Consider the following 24,876-nt stretch of genomic DNA (forward strand, 5'->3'; position numbering starts at 1 on the left):
AGTTGTGTGCGTCAACTCTGTATCTTGTTTACCATTCACAAAGCGTCCAATGATTGTTCAGAAGCCAATGACTCAATCTCCAAACTGTGGGAGTAATCTTTGCAATTGAGAATGACCTTGTTGAGGAAATATCGACAAAACATGGAATCCAGACATAAATTTTAATTTACCTGATCTCCCTCTGCCTTTAAATTAGGTAAAGATTTTGTCATTCTGGACTCAGCTTGACTTTTATTTTTCCATCAGTTCGATATGCAGAGGATTACACTGGAAGAACTGAAGCACATATTATTTCATGCATTTCGGGACCATTTGACAATGAAAGATATTGAGAACATCATCATAACTGAGGAGGAAAGTCTGAATGAAAGTTCAAGTAACTGTCATACCGAATTTGAAGGTAAGCCTGTCACATTTGTTGAACAGAGGCTGACTTCATTATTATTTTTGAAGTTCACTGAATCACTCACAGCTGAAGAAGAGAAACAGAATAAGATTAAGGACAGCGCAGATTTTATTGTAGGGAATTGGTTTAACTTTTGATGTTATTCATTATGCAAAGTTGCTAATTTTTATTTATCGTTGTTTTCAGAGCAGTTAACAGCTGTCCCAGTTTTAATTCAGTACGGCAGCAAATACTGTATTTCAGGTTCTTCTTATTTCAGTCAGACTCGATAGGTTTCTTTTCTTTCCTACCTTGTTCTTTTAAAATGAAAGCTGAAGCCACTGTATGGGAATCAGTGATGCTGTGAAACCTCACCCTTCTGTGACTGTTGTGTTTAGGAGTTTAACAGGGCACAGCGGACCCTGAAATAAAAACAGAAAATGGTGGAAGTAACCAGCAGTTATACTCATAGAGGCATTCAGCATGGAAACAGACCCTTCAGTCCAACTAGTCCGCGTTGACCATGTTCCCAGAATAAACCAGTCCCGCTTATCTTTTAAATGTTGTAACTGGAGACTCATCCACCACTGGCTCAGGCAGTTCACTCCACGCATGAACGACTCTCTGTGTGGAAAAAGTTGCCCCTCATATGTCCTCTTAAATCTTTCTCCTTTCACCTTAAAAATTTATTCCCCAGTTTTGAACTCCCCCATCCGAAGGAAAAGACCTTTGTCATTCAACTCATCTATGCTCCTCATGATTTTATAAACTTCAATAAGGTCAACCCTAAATCTCTTACACACCAGTGATAAAAGTCCCAGTCTATTTTTGTAACTCAAACCCCCCCATTCACTGCAACATGCCAGTAAGTCTTTTCTGAACCCTCTCCAATTTATTATCCTTCCTGTAGCAGGGTGACCAAAACTGCAGCAATATTCCAGAAGAGGTCTCACCAATATCCTGTACAAACTCAGTAACAAAGTGTGAAGCTGGATGAACACAGCAGGCCAAGCAGCGTCTTAGGAGCACAAAAGCTGACGTTTCGGGCCTAGACCCTTCATCAGAAAAGGGGGATGGGGAGAGGATTCCTAAATAAATAGGGAGAGAGGGGGAGGTGGACCGAAGATGGATAGAGGAGAAGATGGGTGGAGAGGAGAGTATAGATGGGGAGGTAGGGAGGGGAGGACGGACATGTCAAGGAGGCGGGATGAGGTTAGTAGGTAGGAAATGGAGGTGTGGCTTGAGGTGGGAGGAGGGGATAGGTGAGAAGAAGAACAGATTAGGGAGGCAGGGATGAGCTGGGTTGGTTGTGGGATGCAGTGGGGGGAGGGGAGATTTTGAAGCTGGTGAAATCGACATTGATACCATTGGGCTGCAGCGTTCCCAAGCGGAATATGAGTTGTTGCTCCTGCATCGTACGGGTTGCATCATTGTGGCACTGCAGGAAACCCAGGATGGACATGTTGTCTAAGGAATGGGAAGGGGAGTTAAAATGGTTCGCGACTGGGAGGTGCAGTTGTTTATTGCGATCTGACCGTAGGTGTTCTGTAAAGCAATCCCCAAGCCTCCGCTTGGTTTCCCCAATGTAGAGGAAGCCACACCGTGTACAGCGGATGCAGTATACCACATTGGCAGATGTGCAGGTGAACATCTGCTTGATTTGGAAAGTCATCTTGGGGCCTGGGATGGGGGTGAGTGAGGAGGTGTGGGGGCAAGTATAACACTTCCTGCGGTTGCAGTGGTAAGTGCCGGGTATGGTGGGGTTAGAGGGGAGTGTGGAGAGTCATCTCTCCAGAAGGCAGACAAGGGTGGGGATGGAAAAATGTCTTTAGTGGTGGGGTCGGATTGTAGATGGCGTAAGTGTCGGAGGATGATGCATTGTATCTGGAGTTTGGTGGGGTGGTGTGTGAGGACTAGGAGGATTCTCTTTTGGCTGTTATTGCGGGGGCGGGGTGTGAGGGATGAGTTGCAGGAAATGCGGGAGACCCGTTCGAGGGCATTCTCGACCACAGTGGGGGGGATGTTGCGGTCGTGAAGAATGAGGACATCTGGGATGTACGGGAGTGGAATGCCTCATCCTGGGAGCAGATGCGGTGGAGTTGATGGAATTGAATTTTTGCAGGAAGGTGGGTGGGAGGAGGTGTATTCCAGGTAGCTGTGGGAGTCGGTGGGCTTGAAATGGACATCAGTTTCTAGCTGGTTGCCTGAGATGGAGACAGAGAGGTCCAGGAAGGTGAGGGATGTGTTGGAGATGGGGGTCCAGGTGAGCCTAAGGTTGGGGTGGACCCCACCAACCTCCAGATACAATGCATCATCCTCCAACACTTCCGCCATCTACAATCCGACCCCACCACTAAAGACATTTTTCCATCCCCACCCTTGTCTGCTTTCCGGAGAGACCACTCTCTCCATGACTCCTTTGTGTGCTCCACACTGCCCTCCAACCCCACCACACCCAGCACTTGCCCTTGCAACCGCAGGAAATGCTACACTTGCCCCCACACCTCCTCCCTCACCCCCATCCCAGGCCCCAAGATGACTTTCCAAATCAAGCAGATGTTCACCTGCACATCTGCCAATGTGGTTTACTGCATCCGCTGTACCCGTTGTGGCATCCTCTACATTGGGGAAACCAAATGGAGGCTTCGGGACCGCTTTGCAGAACACCTACGCTTTGTTCGCAATAACCAACTGCACCTCCCAGTCGCGAACCATTTTAACTCCCCCTCCCATTCCTTAGACAACATGTCCATCCTGGGCCTCCTGCAGTGCCATAATGATGGCACTGGTAGGTTGCAGGAACAGCAACTCATATTCCGCTTCGGAACCCTGCAGCCCAATGGTAACAGTGTAGATTTCACCAGCTTCAAAATCTCCCCTCCCTCCACTGCATCCCAAAACCAGTCCAGCTCGTCCCCGCCTCCCTAATCTGCTCTTCCTCTCACCTATCCCCTCCTCCCACCTCAAGCCACACCTCCATTTCCTACCTACTAACCTCATCCCGCCCCCTTGACCTGTCCGTCCTCCCTGGACTGACCTATCCCCTCCCTACCTCTCCACCTATACTCTCCTCTCCACCCATCTTCTCCTCTATCCATCTTCGGTCCGCCTCCCCCCTCTCCCTATTTATTTCAGAATCCTCTCCCCATCCCCCTTTACTGATGAAGGTTCTAGGCCTGAAACGTCAACTTTTGTGCTCCTAAGATACTGCTCGGCCTGCTGTGTTCATCCGGCCCCACACTTTGTTATCTCAGATTCTCCAGCATCTGCAGTTCCCATTATCTCCTGTACAACCTCAACATGACTTCTGGCAACATTGGTGTAAGTAGAAGCAGAGTTAACTTTTTGGTTCAAGGGCATTGTTTAAAACTGAAGGAAGACAGAAGTGTAATAAGCTTTGAGCTAGGGAAAGGATGAACATAAAGAAGAGGTTGCGAGAGGTTGGTGGACCAGAGACGTTACCTTGTTCGAGCAGTAATGTTTATTGTGAGGAATCAAAAGATTTGTCCAAAGTGAATGTGAATGTCACAATATCAAACAGTAGTATCCAAAAACAAAAGCGTGAAGAACAAGATTAAGGCCAGCACATGGAAACAAAAACAAAGCAAATGATGAGGCAGAGTTTATGGTCTGAAATTGTTGAACTCATTGTTATATCTATTGTTTTGATGCAAAGTTCCTAATCAAAAGGCCCTGCGAGTGAACTTCACTGGGTCATTGCAGCAGATCAAGGATAGAGTTGTCAAGATTTGAGTAAGGCAGAAAATTAAAATGGGAGGCAAACAGGAGCTCAGAAGCATGCCAGTGAACTGGGAGAGAGGTCTTCTACAAACTGGTTACCTGGTTCTGTGTTTGGTCTCTTCAGTGTAGAGGACACCAGATTGTGAGCAACAAATACAGTACTTGATGTTGAGAAGCACACTACTTCAACTGGAAGGAACACTTGAGACCTTGGAAGGCCAGGAGAGGGCAGACGGAAAAGGGCAGTTGATACATGGGAAGGGGAATGTGTTTGGTGGTTGAGGGATGGACTCACAGAGGATCTGCTCCCTCTTGACAGTGAAAGGGAAGATATGTTTGACATTGGTCGAGGCTCATCTATTCACTGTGTAGGCTAGAATGTTGGAAGGTGAAGATAAAAATAGCTTTTGTTGGTTCTGGGAAGGATTCGAAGGGATGTGAGCAGAAGTTCAGGAATTGGGTTGAACATGGTTGATGACCTGTCAACTGTGTGGGAGGTGGTCATGGGAAAACATCAGTTTCTTTAATCATTTATGGAATGTGTGTGTAACTGGCTGGGCCAGCATTTATTCTGCATCCTTAATTGCCCCTGAAAAAGTGGTTGTGAGCTGCCTTCTTGAACTACTACAGTCCACATGCTGTAGGTTATCTCCCTCTCCGGGAGGAAATTCCAGGATTTTGACACAGTGGCTGTGAAGGAAAGGTCTGATCAGAGATAATGGGAACTGCAGATGCTGGAGAATCTGAGACAACAAAGTGTGGAGCTGGATGAACACAGCAGGCCAAGCAGCATCTTAGGAGCACCAAAGCTGACATTTCAGGCCTAGACCCTTCCCCAAAATGCCAGCTTATGTGCAAGAAAAGTATGAGTCAGGATGATGAGTGGCTTGCAGGGGAATTTTCAGGTGGTGGTGTTTGCATGTATCTGCTGTCCTTGTCCTTCTATATGGAAGTGGTCATGGATCTGGAAGGTGCTGTCTAAGGATCTTTAGTGAATTTTTGCAGCACTTCTTGAGATAGTACACACTGCTGCTATTGAGCCTTGGTGGTGGAGAGAGTAGATGTTTATAGATGTGGTGCCAGTCAAATGAACTGCTTTGTCCTGGATGGTGTCAAGCTTGTTGAGTGTTGTTGGAGCTGCAACCATCCAGGCAAGTGGGGAGTATCCCATCACACACCTGACTTGTGCCTTGTAGATGATGCACAAGCTTTGGGGAGTCAAGAGGTGAGTTGAGGGAAGAGGATACAGTTACGCTGGTCTGGAAAGCTCCAACATCAGTATAGATGTGACTGAGATGAACAGTCATAGAGAATGGAATGGAATGCTTGCAGGGAGCAGTGTGTGAGGAAGTTTAGTTGAGACAACTATAAGAGTTAGTGGGCTACTAATGAATATTAACTGATTGTCTGTCCTCAAAAATGGGGACAGAGAAATTGAAAACACGAAATAATTGGGATTGAGCTCAGGATCATACCAGTGAACAGAGAAAGAGGCTTTCTAAAAACTGGTTACCCAGTCTGTGTTTGGTCCCTTCAGTGTAGAGGACATTAGATTGTGAGGAACAAATACAGTACTTGAATTTGAAAGGAGCACACATACATCACTACTTCAACTGGAAGGAATACTTTGGATCTTGGATGGTGGGGAGAGGGTGGCAATTGGAAGAAAATTTGGTGAATATTTTAAGTTCCCAGTTAGAACAGAAAATTGTACTGATATGGTCATCAATATACCAGAAAAAGAGTAGAGGAACTAGAACAAGACATTTTCTTTATCTCCTTGAGGTAGCATGATGGCTCAGTGGTTAACACTGCTGCCTGACAGTGCAAGGGTCCCGGGTTTGATTCCAACTTTGGGCAACTGTCTGTGTGGAGTTTGCACATTCTCCGCCACTCTGTGCGGGCTTCCTCCTTGCTCTAGTTTCCTCTCACAGTCCAAAGTTGCACAGATTAGGTAGATTGGCCGTGCTTAAATTGCCCATAGTGTTTGGGGGATGTGCAGGCTGGTTGGGTAGCTATGGGAAGTACAGGGTTACAGGTATGGGGTGGGTCAGGGTGGGATATTCTTCAGAGGTTCAGTGTGGACTTGATGGGCTGAATGGCTATAGGTATTCTATGATCTGTGATCCTTCAAGAAGGTTTAGCTACGAAGTGAGTTAAAGGAGAAATTGTTCTTTGTGAGAACAACAGATAAGAAACCCAAGGCAGGGATCCAGGTGAAAGGAGAGTAGTGAAGATGGATCAGTGGGTTCAATTGACAGAAGCAGAAGGTGGGAGAAGCCAGCTGGTCAAAAGAGTGAGCGTGGAGGTTTAAGCAACAGAAGTGAAGCTTAGATTTGTGCCATGCTAAACATTAATTGAGGTGATTAGCATAAAAGGAGTAAAACTGAATCATTGACTAAGGAAAGATCGTTCGGCAACAGAGAGACAAAGGTGGGAGGATACTGCAAACACAGTAGGGGTGAGAATAAAAGAAGGCACAGGATCAGAGGGAAGTAAAGGGGAAGAGAGAGCAGAAGAATATTTTATTGTTGGAGCTTGTGATACTTAACTGCTGAAAGGAAGGTAAAAATCTTTTTGTTAACACAACAGATAAGATGATGGAATGAATGAAACTGGGGAGCTGGACAGCTGAGATGTTGAATGAGTGTTGCTAGAGACAGAGATAACTAGTGTGTATATGGCTATAAATTGCACTTGTGCAGAGCCGGAGCCTGTTTTGAAGCAGATTGACATGTACTGGGTGAGAACTACACAATGATCAGGAGCAAGACCATCAATGATAATTTCTCCTCCTTGGTCTGGAGGTTTGAGACCTATTGCATCCTGACTAATGCACAAGCTGAGAGTCATGTTGAGCACTACTGGAAGATTGGACTTGGACTCGTTAATACTTTGTTACAAAGTTTGAGGTTATCGAGACATGCCTCCCCAAAAGTTAACCCTGCCCTAACACTGACCTCACGCATTTGTCCTATATATCCTATGCCTTCTCAATCCTTTTCATATCCACGAGGCTTAACTTTGGCTCGTTCAACCCCATTCCCACTAAACTGCCAACCAACTATCAGTTCTTCCTGGCACTGCCCGACCCCCAATTCTCACTGATATCATAAATGTTTCTCTATTCTAAGATTACTAACACTCTCCATTTCTTATCTGATGTCAATTTCTAGCTTCTCAGTGAATGCAAACTTGATGCAATGAACACAATTACATACAAGCATAAGAATTAGGAGCAGGAATTGTTTTTTACTCGTTCACAAAATGAGGGTGATTCTGGCTGGGCTAGTATTCATTGCCCATCCCTAATTCCCCATTGGCAGCTGAGAGTTATTGCTGGGGGTCTGGAGTCACGTGTAAGCCAGCCCAGTTAAGGATGGCAGTTTCCTTCCCTAAAGACATTGGTGAACCAGATGGGTTTCCTGATAATCAACAATGGTTTTATGATCTTCATTAAATTCTTAATGCCAAAATTTTAATGAATTTGCCATGAGGCATTTGATCCCAGGTCCCCAGATCGTTACCTGGGTCTCTGGATTAACAGTCCAGTGATACTACCACTAGGTCATCACCTCCCCTGTGCGCTATTTGGCATTTCTGGCTAGCTGTACCAGTGAATAAAATTCTGATTGTGGCCTCAACTGCACATTCCTGCTTTTCCCCAATAGCCTTTACTCCCTTGTTAGGCAAGAATCTAACTACCTCCGTCTTAAACATATTAAATGATTCTACCTGCACTGATCTCTGGAGAAAAGGCTTCCAAAGATAATTTCTCCTCCTTGCTCACTCATCAATGGAAGAACCCTTATTTTCGAGCCATGTACCATAGTTCTAGTCTCTCCTACAAGGAAAACATCCCTTCAGCATCCATCTTGTCGAGCCCTCTCAGGATTGTATATGCGTCAAATATATCAACTCTTACCCTGCTAATCTCCAATGGATACTGACTCAGTTTGGAACTGCTGCTAACACTTTTATTAATTAAGAAAATCAAAACGATACATTATACCCCAGAAATGGTTTCCCCGATGCTCTGTAAAACTGTTGCAAAGAATTCCAACCTTTATATTAAAATATATCATTTGTTTTTGAAACCATTTGCTGTACGTGGAAACTAACTTTATGTGATTCATGTGTGAGAACACCCTCTGTAGCTCTGAATTGTACTATCTCTCTCCATTTAAATAATATGCTAGTTTTCTATTCTTCATGCTAAAGTGGGCAACTTCACATTTTAGTGATAATGGGAACTGCAGATGCTGGAGAATCCAAGATAATAAAATGTGAGGCTGGATGAACACAGCAGGCCAAGCAGCATCTCAGGAGCACAAAAGCTGACGTTTCGGGCCTAGACCCTTCATCAGAGAGGGGGATGGGGTGAGGGTTCTGGAATAAATAGGGAGAGAGGGGGAGGCGGACCGAAGATGGAGAGAAAAGAGGATAGGTGGAGAGGAGAGTATAGGTGGGGAGGTAAGGAGGGGGTGGGTCAGTGTGGGGAAGACGGACAGGTCAAGGAGGTGGGATGAGGTTAGTAGGTAGGAGATGGAGGTGCGGCTTGGGGTGGGAGGAAGGGATGGGTGAGAGGAAGAACCGGTTAGGGAGGCAGAGACAGGTTGGACTGGTTTTGGGATGCAGTGGGTGGGGGGGAAGAGCTGGGCTGGTTGTGTGGTGCAGCTGTGTGATACCAATGTGGCCTTCACCAGCTTCAAAATCTCCCCTCCTCCCACTGCACCACACAACCAGCCCAGCTCTTCCCCTCCACCCACTGCACCCCAAAACTAGTCCAACCAGTTTCTGCCTCCCTAACCTGTTCTTGCTCTCACCCATCCCTTTCTCCCACCCCAAGCCGCGCCTCCATTTCCTACCTACTAACCTCATCCCACCTCCTTGACCTGTCCGTCTTCCCTGGACTGACCTATCCCCTCCCTACCTCCCCACCTATACTCTCTCCACCTATCTTCTTTTCTGTCCATCTTCGGTCTGCCTCCCCCTCTCTCCCTATTTATTCCAGAACCCTCATCCCATCCCTCTCTCTGATGAAGGGTCTAGGCCCGAAACGTCAGCTTTTGTGCTCCTGAGATGCTGCTGGGCCTGTTGTGTTCATCCAGCCTCACATTTTATTAACTTCACATTTTAGTCTATTTTGACTCCCTTTGCTAAATGTTTATTCACTCACTAACCTATTTATGCAGACTCCATATGCCCACTTCACATCTCACATTTCAACTTATCTTTGTAATCTGCATTCAGTTCCTTTGTCTTAGCCATTAGTATAACTTGGGAATAGCTGGAGCCCTGGCATTGATCCCTGTGACACTGTCCTTATCTTTCCGACTCGAAAATGTACCACCCAGACAGACAGAAATGCCAACAACACTCAATCCTCCCCTTGACACCCAACCTCTACCACTTCACCTGAACCAACCTCTCCTTCCAGCATCAACCCACCTTATCCTCTCACCCACTTAACTGCCACCTGTACCCCCTCACCCACCTGCTATCCTACATTCTCTTCATCTAGTTACCTACCACATTCACCCATGCCTTTGAAACAATTGAACACACTGTCCTCATTTTGTCTGAATATATGCTTTGGGACATTTTATTATTTTAAAGGGGCTGCATCGATGCATTTTAAGTGAGTAGTCAAGACTTTAGAAGTCACAGTTGTGAATCGAAAATAGTCCCATGTGCAAGCTGGATTTCTCTGTAAACACAGCAGCAGCAGTAGCAACACTTGAGAACACGTTTTGATGTGCTGTTCAAATCATATTGTTTTCGGCTGGGGTGAACTCCTGTTTAAAACATCAACTCCGGATGGGCTGTCATTTCATCACCAGCAAGGAGCTATCAAAATTGGAGATCTTCAACAAACACACAGTCTGGTGAAGGGATTGATTGAAACTCGTATCTCCAAAATAAACTGTAAGTGGCAGGGACAAACTATATATAATGTGCATGCATTTTTGGACCAGCTGAATCTTTACATAGCTCATCCGTTTGCGAATAAATCTATGTAACATGCTGGTGAGTCACAAAATTAATTAAAATTTCTGCCAGGTCTATGAGATTAGGAAGCAAGATTACTAAAAAAACTCAGTTTTTCAGAACTGTCTGACGTACATTGCCCCCAGCTACTGGATTATATTCATTCATGGTTTTAATGCATACTGATATTGTCAGTTATGTAACGCTGAATTTCAATGGCTTTTTTGTATTCTAAACGCAAGAGCTGGCTTTATATTTAAGTGACTTTGAAATCCACTGTTGAGTCCTGAAGGTTGTCAAACCCCGATCTGACCAACTCGGTGTAAAGCAATCCTGTTGCTGACACTTGGTGAATCTAAAAAAGAAATATGCCACCAACAACAGTATCAGCCCCCATCCGGTGGGAGCCTGAGGCTTTATGATTGGGGAATGATTACGTACTGTAGTTCGGACTACCAGAAGAATACCCTGGAATTTTAATTCGAATTGGCACAAGGCAGCTTTAGCTCCTGACTTATTGCTCCCATCGGAATTTAAATATCAATATCCCGTCTCTGGTTCCACAAGTGGAAACCTAAAAATACACGAAGCTGAATCTTTGCTGCCCTCATGAAAAGGAGCAGAAATAAACAGCAAGAAATTTGAGCCTGAGCTTGCGAGATGTATGGACAACTGAGTCACTGGAGAAATCAATTGATGATGCCTCGGCAGCAGGCCACTCATCTCCTGGGCAGGGGATTACACAAGGAGACATAAACAGCAGGGAGAACAGAAAACAGATTTTCTTGAAAAAAATCCCCAAAAACTGTTGTGTCTTTGGACTTTCCTGATATCGGCTCGGCGGTTAGCACTGCTGCCTCACAGCGCCAGGGACCCGAGTTCAGTTCCATTTGCGATAACTGTGTGGAGTTTGCACGTTCTCCCCGTGTCTGTGTGGGTTTCCTCCCACAGTCCAAAGATGTACTGTCTGTTGTCTCCTAACAACAGCTCACAGCTTTGATATTATACTGGTTATTATATAATGCAATGAACTTTCTATAATGAAGCACTAACATTGAAAGAGTGTATAATTGTTGTCTTTTACATACTTCTAAGATTCTTATTGCATCGTGCTAAGAAGCAGTGACCACATATATTAGCCATTCGCCCAGTTTGCAAGATGGAAAACATCATAGCATCATTGCTGGAAATAACAATACAATTAGTGTACAAGAATCATAATTAATGGCAAATAAATAAGAATAGGTTCTTGATTTGCGGCTACTAATGTAATGCCATTACCAGAGAAGAACTTTCTGAAGTGCTTCACAATAGTACAAGGAAGCCAAGCCAAAAACAAATATTGAGAGAGGACTGGCCTGGGGTAGAGACAGAGGTTTGGTCAAATAATGGATTTCAAAGAACATCTTCAAGGGGAAGAAGAAGTGGAAGGGTTTAAGGAGGCAATTCCAGGGAGGGGAGCAGCTTAACTGAAGGCTGCCAAGGTTGAGCAGAAGGGCTTGGATGCACGATTGGTCAGAATCAGAGTGGTAGAGTGTGCTTGGGAGACATAAGAGGGACAGGAGAGGTGAAACAGTGTGATTTGTTGCCATTTTATTTTACCCCGTGAAACCAAAGGAACTCTTAAAAAAGAAATCAATTTTGTGACACTTTTTGCCCTGAAGACAAGTATGAAATATGCAATAGTAACTTGTTACTGAACATACATATAAGAGCAGGAGTAGGCCATTCGGCCTATCGAGCATGCTCCGTCACTCACTGCTATCGTGGCTGTAATGAGACATCGTGCTTCCTGCAAAGCATCAAGGATCTCACTAAATAACAGGAGATTGGTCACAAATAGGGAACTCTTTTAAGGCTTGAGAAAAATCTAGGGAGAACAATCAATTACGTTGTGTTTTTATCAAATATTTAACTGCATTTACACTTTCCAACAATGATAAAGGAAATGCCCATGCTGTTATGGTATTGCTGAAACAGAGCAAAGAAATATTTCCTCAAGATTTGCAGACAACTCTTTTAAACCGTACCTAATCTTTTCCTTCCAGTCATTGTTTATTTTTCTTTGTAAGTTAGATTGAAGAAAGGCGTAAAGTTAGAGGCTGTTAACCAGCTTCACTGTTGGATGCTATTATTCTTGAAGCTGGCAGTTTAATAGTTTCAAATTTTTCCTTTGATCATCTTTCTCTCAACATCTTACTGTCTCACTCTTCTTACCATAACCCTGAACTCTACGACCCTTCAAAACTACTTCATTTGTAAATTGGTCTTTCACAACATAAACTCTTCAAAGTATTCATGTTTGCCGTGCTGTTTTTTGAGGAATTTAACATTGCAATCACATCCAATTCCTAACAACAAAGGGACAAGGGATTTCATGGCTGACTTTTCACCTTGAATCAGTCTTGTCATTTGTTAAGAAGCAAGTGAAAGTGCTTTCTCTTTTACTTTCTGAAGATTAATGCAACCCGGTTCCCTTTAAGTAATCATAAATGGATTACCAAACTCAGTTTGGTAACTATTTATTACTGGTGTCCTTCTGTCATAAAACAAGAATTGTGGTTACTTTGTAATAAAATGAAATGCAATGCTTCTCTAACAAATACATTGCTATTATAAAATCAAAGTCTATTTCTACCTTAGTAAAACTTAGTAATTTACTTAAATTTGGGTCTAAAAATTGTCTCCTTTTGCTTAGGCAGTATTAAAAGTTCACACTTCCTGAAAGCCAAATAAAGTAGTACTCTTTATTTTCCCATCAAATCTGTCTATTTGTTTTGCATCAAGGTCATGCTGTACAGCTCTTTCTCACTTTACAAGTACCGAACACAAGTCAAATTGTTTCTGGATGGTACGATTGAAGTCTGGGATTGGCTTCCAGTAGGAGAAATGGTTCAAGTTTCTTCTTTATCAATATTTCTTCCAAACTTCCTTCTCAGAGTGCTAGACTGTAACATCTGCTTGTACCTCAGCCAAGGGACTACTCCTCACAGTTGACTCTGTGAGGGTTGTCGAGTTACATAACTCTAAGATAATCAGAATCACACCCAATGTTGTTCACGTCAATGCATTCTGGAATCCTTGGTTGTTATCTTTAGCATCCCGGTTGATTTTCCCCTCTGACCTTCCATTCACCTTGCAGCCCAACTACTCATAATGCACTAGCTGAGATCAGTGTGGAATAATGGTAAGCCTTGAATCTTCCTAGTCCCTTTGGCTATGGTCCCTACTGTATATGCAGCACACCACCAGTGTGATCCACTAGAAGTGTTACTACATTCTTTAAACAAACATTAAAATTATTTTAAATTTTTTCCTTAATGGCCACAAAGGCACAATAGATTGCGAGTTTTGAGAAAATTTGTACCTCAGGTTGAGGTTCTGGATATGAGTTTGCTCGCTGAGCTGGAAGGTTAGTTTTCAGACGTTTCGTCACCATTCTAGGTAACATCATCAGTGAGCCTCCGACGAAGCACTGGTGTTATGTCCCGCTTTCTATTTATCTGTTTGGGTTTCCTTGGGTTGGTGATGTCATTTCCTGCGTTGGTAATGTCATTTCCTGTTCTTTTTCTCAGGGGATGGTAGATTGGCTCCAAATCAATGTGTTTGTTGATGGAGTTCCAGTTGGAATGCCATGCTTCTAGGAATTCTTGTGCCTGTCTCTGTTTGGCTTCTCCTAGGATGGATATATTGTCCCAATCAAAGTGGTGTCCTTCCTCATCTGTATGTAAGGATACGAGTGATAGTGGCCCTTGTCGTTTTGTGGCTAGTTGATGTTCATGTATCCTGGTGGCTAGCTTTCTGCCAGTTTGTCCAATGTAGTGTTTGTCACAGTTCTTGCAAGGTATTTTGTGGATGACGTTCATTTTATTTGTTGTCTGTATAGGGTCTTTTAAGTTCATTAGCTGCTGTTTTAGTGTGTTGGTGGGTTTGTGGGCTACCCTGATGCCAAGAGGTCCGAGTAGTCTGGCAGTCATTTCGGAAATGTCTTTGATGTAGGGGAGCGTGGTTATGGTTTCTGGGCCCGTTTTGTCTGTTTGTTTGGGTTTGTTGCTGTTGAAACGGGCTCAGAAACCATAACCACGCTCCCCTACATCAAAGACATTTCCGAAATGACTGCCAGACTACTCGGACCCCTTGGCATCAGGGTAGCCCACAAACCCACCAACACGCTAAAACAGCAGCTAATGAACTTAAAAGACCCTATACAGACAACAAATAAAACAAACTTCATTTACAAAATACCTTGCAAGAACTGTGACAAACACTACATTGGACAAACAGGCAGAAAGCTAGCCACCAGGATACATGAACATCAACTAGCCACAAAACGACATGACCCACTATCACTTGTATCCTTACATACAGATGAGGAAGGACACCACTTTGATTGGGACAACATATCCATCCTCGGACAAGCCAAACAGAGACAGGCACGAGAATTCCTAGAAGCATGGCATTCCAACTGGAACTCCATCAACAAACACATTGATTTGGAGCCAATCTACCATCCCCTGAGAAAAAGAACAGAAAATGACATCACCAACCCAAGGAAACCTAAACAGATAAATAGAAAGCAGGACATAACACCAGTGCTTTGTCGGAGGCTCACTGATGATGTTACCTAGAATGGTGACGAAACGTCTGAAAACTAACCTTCCAGCTCAGCGAGCAAACTCACATCCAGAGGCACAATAGATGCTGGAGAGTAGCAGCCCCTACTATGATATTGATGCTCACTGTTAGTGTGATTTCTTACATTGGTGGAATTGTTCTCTAATGCTCACTCTGCTTCTACAAAGAATTGACTCCAATTGTCATTAGATTTGTCTGTTTCATTTAGACTAACACAAATCTGCTGCTAGACTGAGGCTGTGTTACGTTGAAAGCATGGGGTGTGTTTGTCTGAGTTTAAACTGTAAATGACCGCTTTCTTCTTTGCTTCTGGCAGTGCATTCACAAAAGAAGAACCGACAGACGTGTGTGAGGAAGAGCTTGATCTGCGCATTTGGTGTGGCTTTCATCATCAGTGTCATGTTGATTGCAGCAAATCAAATTCTCAGGAATGGCATGGAATAGCTTCCTAACCTACCAGCAACTGTTGGCATGAACTGGCGTTGCACGGATGCCATTCACTGGGTAAACTCCAGCAAACTTCTGGACTAGGAACACAGGGTGATGTAAATAAGAGTAGAATATATTTCTACTAGGAATGTGGAGCCCAAAATTGAAGTGCTTCTTTTTAGGTTCACACAATTAGAATTCAACAGACGGGGATTATTTTCTATTAAAGGGCTGAATTATTAAAGGCTGATTTTTATACTATGTAAAGGTACAGAAGTTCTGAATTATAGCTATGACTGGTAGTAAAATACAAAAGAGATCAGAATGGATCATGATTTGATTACATCTTTTCTCCATCTGCTAATGTTAATGAAACAATCAGCATGACTACCAAACACACATCTCTTTTGCATTGCTGTGACTGTCTTTGCGAGATTAGTCAACAAGGGAAAAGAAAATCAAACTCCAAGGTGCCCTCCCATTAACGTCTGTTCAGTCTGAGGTACGGAGTGGATCATTTAAAGGATGCATGGTTATTATTAGAGAACTGATACAAGATAAAGATGCTACACCCCAAGCTTTTGGTGCTGTGCATTTTTGCATTGACAAACTCATAGGCGAGTGACAGCAAATGCGTAAACATTAATGTTTGCAATGTATGACTTCACTTGTCTCTGCCGGACCACTGCTGATGACTGGGATTGAACCATACCAATGCTGCCCTCTATTGGTGCAGAGTGGACAATTTCAACGGTGGCGACCAACAATGGCTGCTTCTGACTCACAAAGGAAAGGTGATCTTCGAACCGTCTGCTGCTGTTGCTAAACCCAGTGATCCCAGTGTTTTTGCACCAACATCAGCATTCCCAGATTTACTGCACGGTGCTGCTGGCAAAAAGAGTGGTGGCATCATTGGCACAGCTGTAAAGGAAAGGGCTTCTGAAAGTTTAGGAATGCCCTTGATTTGAACTAATTTAGTAACCATATAAGCAGCCCACCTGCACCACCTTAAGGGCAATTAGGGAAGAGTAATAAATGCGGGTCAGCCAACAATGCCTACATTCCATGGGTGAATGAAAAGAAAAAAATCATATTAATGCATTCCTGGTAGAATTATTCTCTGTAATATTCATAAAGTACTCATTTACTGATTTACACCATTGTATTGTACTGGTTTTTGCTAGGCTCACAGCTTCTCATTCCTCACCAGTTATAGGACTATATTTCAGCAACCCCACTCTTACAAATCGTTTCCTTTCATTCACTTCCATTGTTCGTCACTGATCTGACTTTTCTCACATACATCAATCCAACTATGAAACCTTGTTCTAATGTTTCCTCATTTATGCTGCTCCTCATTGCTCCCACACTGGTCCTTTGTCATTAATCCCATGGCTGTTCCTCAGTGCTCTCATGGGCTTATACAATGTGATAGACTTATAAGATGAGGGACAATTCTGTACATTTTCAGCCTGTCTCAAGCCTTGTGACTCCATATTGTTTGTTTGACAGTGCCCTGGGCATGTGAAGGTGTGGGGTAGTAAGGCTTTGTGTGCCCTACTCAGGAGCATCTAAAGTTGGGAGATGATTGAACAGGCCAAGTTTTTTTCACTCAATTAAAATGCAACTAGCTTGTGAAACAAGACCTGCCACACACAGCCTGCCACCCAGCCTGTTTCTTTTCACATTTCATTCTTTTCTTTTTCATTCTTTTGGCTGATTTTGCTAATTGAAACATTTTAAAGCACAGAATTGGAAGCAAAATGCAAATCTGTCAATTGTACACACTTCAGCAGCAGAAATGAGAAATGGCTGCTTGGTGATTTTGCAAAAATTTTAAAAATATGCTACGGCCAGAATAAAATATCGTTTGCACAATATATTTTGCTGTCGAATTTGACATTACACTTCACAAGCTTAGTCAACAGGTTGTGTTTTGAGACAGGACTAACTGGTTCCGCCCCTACTGCACTTCACTGCACTATATACATGTCTGTCGAATATTTATTCTGGTGCCTCCAGTTATGTCTCAAGTGGATTCGAGCGATGGATGTCATGGAATGTTGGACAGAGTCTCAACTGCATTCTGTAATCATTAACGCTAAATCAACCCAGCACAGCCCATTTTCTATCTGTGAAACACAGATTTGTAGCCTTTGCTCCAGGTCACTAACAGCCCTCTTCCATTACCCTCAATGGTGTCTGCCAGAGGAAGAAGGTGAACACACTAGAAGGTAAACTGATGCCTTGGTGAGGTGCTCCATCTAGTGACTGCATGAGGACTGACAAAACCCGACCCGCAAAACAAACATTCTTGTGATTCTTTAGCCTGGGGCTGAAATATACAATTATTTTGCTTGGAATACAATTGTTTGACTGCCTGCATTGCTAAGTTCATTAAAATGCCAAAAGAAAATGTATAATTCACATATTAAGCCGAAGAAGTGTTGGATGACTCTTCTCACTTTTTTCAATTTGTCACCTATCGTGACGTTCTTCCTGTTTAGGGGAATCTTGCCTGACCACCATTCCTACAGATTCTTCCTTGGAAGATTGTGGGCATTGAAAAAGGTCGGTAGTGGCTAAGAAATCATTTTCACCAGATTGTCAGCAGCTCAGAGGTCCGGTGATTAATCAATATAGAAACTTCATGTATAAAGCATGGGACTTTAAAGTGCATTGGCAGCTGCTTGAGTAATGTTCATTTATAAAGCTGCTTCTCCTGTGCACTTCAAGGGGAATGGAATGGAATTTGGATGCTGTGGTGTTTTAATTAACTGTGCAATGTGTGTCCATTGGAGCTGACAGGCTCTCTGGACTTGCTATCAGTCTGATTGACAAGTTGGCATCCAATTGGCCAGGAAATACTCCAGAGCAGACCACAAGAACAGGTAGAATCCAAAACTCTGGGGAGGAAGTGTGAGAAGAATTGATGGCAGTTAGTTGTAAAAATATCACTTGTTGTTTCTTCTCCTGGAGTTCAACTGTGGAAATCTCCCTTGCCCCTTGCTGTTACCAGCTAACTGTACAGATCTGATCTGAGCCTGGGAAGCCTACATGCTCACTGAACTGGAATCTCCAAAATATGCTACTATTAACGGATTGTCAAGAGGCAACAAAAAATACAAGTTTGGGTGGAGTATGTAAGAAATGGACCGTAAACTGAACATATAATGTACACTGCACAAACTCACCTGTCGTGTTATATTGATCCTTGTAGATGAGTGTGGATGGTGCAACATCCTTTTCTACCCCATCCATGTAAGAAAGTGACTTGTCACTTGGGAAAATGTATCTTTTACCTCTGTGCTAATGAGGACTATTGCATTGCGTTACCAATGGTTTAGTATGAACAGGCATACAATAAATGATACACAGTAAAATTATATTATTGTGGCATCAATTGATGTTATGGTTCAGTATTTGAAATTGAGCAAAAAAGTATTCTTTCATCACTGTGAATTGAAGGTGGAGTTTATGTGTAGACTGTCAATTTTAAGCTCCACAATTCTCCAAAATGACTATAATTCAGAACTTCTATGTGTTAGAACAGTTACACAGTATTTCATTGTTTCAGTAAAATTATATGACAAACTAGCATACAGTCACTGTAAATATTAAAAATATAGTCAATTTTGGCATGCATTAATAAATGATTAACATGAGAAAATACTATTTATCAATTCTAACTTATATAAGTATACACATTCTCATAGCTACCAAAGTTTATGCCAGTTTAATCACATACCTCTTGTAATGTGCAGTTCCATCACTTTGAGCAATGAAAACATTTGTCCACTTACCTTTAATGAAACTTTTTCACTATGTTGTCCTTTCTGGTAAGAAAACACTTAAAGCAACAACCCTCATGTATTAATTTTAAAGTAAAATTTAAATTATTTTTATATTATTTTGGATATGCTACTGTCTTATGATTGTAAAGGCTACGTGTAATATGCCAATGAATGAAGATGTTTAAACTTCTCCATGTTATAATCCACTGTTTTTTTTTATTTCTCTGACCCTCACTGTTGTGATGTACAGCAAAACTGCAACAATCTACAGAGTAGAATTTTCTTGCATGGTTTTCTCAATTTCTGTCGCAATGGGAGATCAGGAGGATCATCTCACATCCCCTCCCCTCCATCCACGGAAATTGAGTCCCCTTACCTTTTCCTTACTTTCTAACCTCCGAAGTGTTGTTCAATTAAGCAGCTGAAACTTGTGCAGAGTAGGTTCTGCAACAAGATGAAGGTGGCCCTCAAAGGGCCAAAATAGACTATTAAAAGGAACTTGATGAAAATTGAATCCTAATATGATTTAAATGGCTCAACATTGTATTGACATGCATTACACCTGCTACCCCTTTAGATCAAGGTTTTTGCATCTCTGCATAGTCTCATGCTCAATGATTTGCTTGCTAAGTTTTATCCAGTTTGTGGTAGGAAGATTAAATAGCACGTCATGTTGGATTATCGTTGACAATTTCAATAAGAGTTGATAAGTTCTGATTTCACTGGTCCAGATCACAGAAGCCAACATTTTATTGAGCAGATTGCTGTCTCTCCATGACTGCACCACTTTCAGTCTCAATGCTGGTGTTAAGGTACAGGGCCAATACCAAGTGTCTTCAAGTACTATCTGTGTCCAAAATAGCTCAGAACACATTGGAATGTAATGTGGCCCTAGGGGTTTGTCAACGTTCCAGGATTATCCTTGGAGTTACCGGAATTAAAGTTTTAACCTCCTGGATATTGCTGTGAGCATGACAAAATTAACTCAGGCAATAAATTTACGCCAATGGAACCAGAAAACCTTGTGATGTGTATATTTAACCAGAGATGGCAACCCTACTGCCCAAATGGACTCCCATTGAGTCCACAAGCTGGGCAATAACTTACAAGCTAAAAGTTTTGTTAACTAAAGGAAGCCAACCAGTGACTAAACAGAATGTCATAGTAATGATTAGGTTTAAGTGATAGCCTCTGCCAAATCAGTATCAAATTATTTATCACAGCAATGTTAAGAAACTATCTGCTGGCACACAACATAGCTCTTTGGCATGTTCAAATGCTTACATAATCTAATAGAATATCAGATAGTACCATCGAAGCTAGGATGCTGTTCTATGATCAAATCATCAATGAAAATAATGACATTCCAAGAGAATTCAGATTACATCTGCCAAGTAATATAAATAGCTGGAGATTGATGGAAACTTGGGAATAACGGCAATGTCATTAGTTGTAAAGATGGACTTCCATGTGCATCACTGGGTCATTTTGGCTTTGTGTATTATGAAACAGATGATATTCCAATAACGGCTCTCTTTACATTTCCCAGCATTTTCATTTTCATTCAGTTAAGTGAGTAGTAAAAAGCAAGAGAGATGTGACACATGCTGCTGACTGCAAAGTATAAACATGGAAGAAGTACCGGAAAACTGGAAGGTGGCTAATGGTGTGCCATTGTTTAAGAAAAGGTATAAGGAAAGGTCTTTAAACTATAGACCTGTGAGTCTGAAATCAGTTGTGGGTAAGCTGTTCGACGTGATTCTGAAAGATAGGATTTACATGCATTTGGAGAGGCAAGGATTGATTAGGAATGGTCAGCATGGCTTTGTGCAAGCAAAGTAATGTCTCACAAACTTGATCAACTTTTTAAATGAAGATACTGAAAAGAATGATGAATACAGAGTGGTAGACGTTATTTACTTGAACTTTAGTAAAGCCTTTGACAAGGTTCCATTTGTTAGACTAATTATTAAAGTTAGATCACATGAGAATCAGGATGAGCTTGCCAACTGGATACAAAAGTGGCTTTATGGTAGGAGATAGATGGTGATAATGGAGAGAGATAATGGGAGGTGATAATGGAGGGTTGTTTTTCAGACTGGAGGTCTGTGACCAGTGGTGTGCCACAGGGATTGGGACTGGATCCACTTTGTTTGCCATTTATATTTGGATGACAACATAGAAGGTATGGTTAGTAAGTTTGTAGATGACACCAAAATTGGTGGTGGAATGGACAGTGTGGAATGTTATCTAAGATTACAAAGAGATCTTGATCAATTGGGGCAATGGGCAAAGGAGTGGCAGATGGAGTTCATTTGGATAAATGTGAGGTGTTGCATTTTGGTAATGTGAGCAAGGACAGGACTTAAATAATTAATCATAGGGCCCCAGGTAGTGTTGTAAAACAAAGAGATGTAGCGGTTCAGATACATAGTTCTTCGAAATTTGCATCCCCGGTTAACAAGATGGTTAATAAAGCATTTGGTATGCTTGCCTTCATTGCTCACACCTTTGCATTTAAGAGTTGGGATGCCATGAAGTGGTACAGGCCTTTAACGAGGCCTCTTCTGTAGTGCTGTGTGCAATTCTGATCACCCTGTTATAGGAAGGATATTATTAAACCAGGGAGGAGTCAGAAAAGATTTGCAAGTATGTTGCCAAGAATGGAGGCATTGAGATATAAAAATAGATTGTAAAGGCTGGGACTTCTTTCACTGGAGTATAGGTTACAAAGGGGTGACTTTACAGAGGTACATAAAATCACGAGGGCCATAGATAAGGTAGTGACAAGGATCTTTTCCCTAGGGTGGGGGAGTGCAAAACTAGGAGATATATTTCTAAAGTGAGAGGAGAAAAAAGTACAAAGAGCATGAGAGGAAACATAATTTTACGCAAAGAGTGGTTTGTGTGTGGAATGAACTGCCAGAAAAAGTGCAGGTTGCAGTTACAATATTTAAAATACATTTGGTAAGTTCAAGAACAGGAAAGGTTTGGACAGATATGAGCCAAGTACAGGCAGCAGAACTAGTTTAGTTTGGGAACATAGTTGGCATGGACTGGTTGGGCTGAATGCTGTATGACTGTATGACTGGCTTACAAAATATTGTACAAAGTCAAAATCCATGTCCACTGTGTGCCACTTGACATAAGTTTCTACAGTGTCCCATTTATACTGGAATTATGCGTTTGTGTCAATGAAACAAATAATAAATGATGGGGTTTTGAAACTTGGAATTATTTAGTCTAAGTGACTCTTAGAAAATCAATTCTTACCATTGGATTCCAGAATGACCTCTGTAACAGAGATTAGCACCAGATTACTGATGTGAAACAAAGAATTTAGTATAATGGGATTCATGACAAGCATAATGTTGGAACTCAACACACAATTCTGACATCAGTAAGAGAGACGACGTCGGACTAGGTTGAGTATCTGAAGAGAGAGGTCTTAGACATTAGGCTAGAAAGCTGTATATGAGAACCTTCAACAGGTGTAAATGGAGAGTATCAAAGAGTTGAACAGCCTTTCTTAGAGATAAGGAGCAAGCAGCATCTGGACCAGTGTATGCGCTGACACCCTCAGCCTGAGGCTTTCTATACTGATATCTCAATGCGGGTAGCAATATTGGCCTAAAGCACATGATAAACTAGGCTTTCGGTGCACACTGTTAGTGTACAAAGTGAATTGGACTTTTCTTCAGCAACAAACCTTGGTAGTTAGGATTCGTATCAGACTGTGTTGATTCAAACTACATGAGACCTCATTGGTGGCAGCAGTTTAAATAGACCGTACAAGGAAGTGTCCAGTCCTGCTCAGAAAGATTGTAAATATGAAATTAGTTACAGCCCTTAATTTTTTTTAAAAAAATGATAAACTATTTAATGTATGCATCTGGTTTCACAACAGAATATTATTTCTCTCCCAGTAGACTGTGCATGTCTTACTATATTACCATCACATATGCTCCAGAGGATTAGGAAGCACTTGGCGATTGAAGTAATTGGGTCTTTTAGAAAGAAAAATGTCTTTCTGTACAATCATTTTGAAGACATGCTGATAGATCTCATTCTTATCTGAACTGACCTGCTGAGCATGCCAACAACTATACTGTACAAATCTGTAAAGCAAAATTGATTGTGCATTTGTTCATTATTTTTATTTTTACTAATATTTCTCAGGGTTTTATCAAATTATTTATGTTAATAAAATATCCAGAGGCTTAATTTGTGTTGAAGATTGTTTGAAATTATTAAATCATTTTGGACATATAAACAGGCTTTCTTTAATTCTTATGGAGAGTTGTGTAAATGTTATTCCAGAACTGGGATTTTACATATACCAACACATGAATAAGAAGTAGAAGAAGTCCATTTGGCCCATCAAGTCTCTTCCACCATTCAATAAAATAATGTTTCATCTGTTTTCTGTTTCAAATTCAACATTTCGATATATCTTTAACCTTTTTTGTTTCTGTTGCCTAGCAAAAGTCTACCTACTTCAGTCTTAAATATATCCTTCTAAGGCAGAAAGATCCAAGACAATTGTTTAAAAGGAAAAGAACCCATCTCATCTGTCTCCCAAAAGGTGGCCCCCTAAGTTTTAAACAATGCAAACTAATTCTGCAACTACCCAAATGAGGAAATTTCTACGCATACTTTGATCTACATAAGATCTTGAATGGTTTTGTCAATCAAGTTATCCCTCACCCTTCTTAATTCCAGTGGAAACAATTCTAATCTGAACTTTTCCTCCGAAGACCATTCACTCATTCGAGCTATCAATCTAGTAAAATCCTCTGAACTATCTCTAACACATTTTCATCCCTCCTGAAATAGGGAGACCAAAACTCTACACAGTATTCAGGATGGGTCCCACCAGTGCCCTGTATGAGTGAAGTATAGCATCCATACTTCATACATCCATGCTCAGTTCCTCTCATAAAATGTTATAACATTTAATTTGCTTGAAGTTAAGGTGAAGTGTTTGCAGTACCAGTGAACTAATTTTTGTGACTCATGCTTGGAATATCTAGATGACTTTGGGATTTGGAATCACACAATCATTCTTCGTTTTAGTAATAATTTGCATTTGCCTTCCTAGCAAAGTGAACAGGTTTACACTTTCCAAGATGGTAATCCTGCCATATTTTTACTCATTTACTCAATCTATCTATATATAGCTGCAACTCATTATGATCTCTACACAACATACTTCACTACCTAGCTTTGTGTCTTCTGCAAATTTTGTGCCATGCCTTTTTCCTTTATCTAAGTCACTTAAATGAATTGTAAAATGCAGAGCGTCTGACATATCCCTGTGGGACTTTTCTCCTTATATCCTGCCACTAAGAAAAAGATCCATCCATGCATATTGTCTGTTTTCTGCCAGTTGGCCGATCTTTAATCCATGTTAAAGTGTCACCCCCTACACCATGAACTCCTAATTAATAATCTTTTTAAGTGGCACCTTGTCAAATACCTTCTGGAAACCCAAGTATTGAACCAAACAGGTATTGCCTTAAATGTCTATGAATGCTTGTGTATTGATCTACAGGTTTCCCTCTATCCACAGTATGCTATTGTATGATTTCGTTACCAACCTTAAAAGATTGAAGGATGAAGCATGCAGGGAAATGCCAACCAAGAGCTACATCAGTTTGTTCAACAACTCTTCCTAGTGTTGGTACTTTACCAAGTTTCTCTCTCCCTTCCACTTTCTGATATATAGCTATTACAAGAATGTTTTTGTGTCCTCTATAGTGAAGATAGAAGAAAAATATTTGTTCATTGCATCCGGCATTCCTTTATTATTTACTATTAACTTCCCACTATCACTTTCTAGATGGCCAACACTCACCTTACATGTCCTTTTCCTTTTCAAAACATCTGTACAAACTCTTG

General features: G+C 41.8%; 1 protein-coding gene across 2 annotated transcripts in view; it reads left to right on the plus strand.

Annotated features, from left to right (window-relative positions):
* caln1 (calneuron 1) overlaps positions 1-23,157 on the plus strand; it is a 312,262-nt gene extending 289,105 nt beyond the window's left edge. Inside the window, exons 5-7 of one of the 2 annotated variants that reach the window (XM_048556789.2) lie at positions 247-400; positions 9,970-10,054; positions 15,069-15,110. In XM_048556789.2, the coding sequence (XP_048412746.1) occupies positions 247-400; positions 9,970-10,031 (216 nt within the window). In that variant the 3' untranslated portion in view covers positions 10,032-10,054; positions 15,069-15,110. Of the gene's footprint in view, positions 1-246; positions 401-9,969; positions 10,055-15,068 lie in introns of both variants that reach the window. The other variant, XM_048556786.2, reaches the window with a different exon arrangement.
* The last annotated feature ends 1,719 nt before the right edge of the window (positions 23,158-24,876 follow it).

Source organism: Stegostoma tigrinum, chromosome 27 (assembly GCF_030684315.1).
Source record: "Stegostoma tigrinum isolate sSteTig4 chromosome 27, sSteTig4.hap1, whole genome shotgun sequence".
Lineage (NCBI taxonomy): Eukaryota > Metazoa > Chordata > Chondrichthyes > Orectolobiformes > Stegostomatidae > Stegostoma > Stegostoma tigrinum.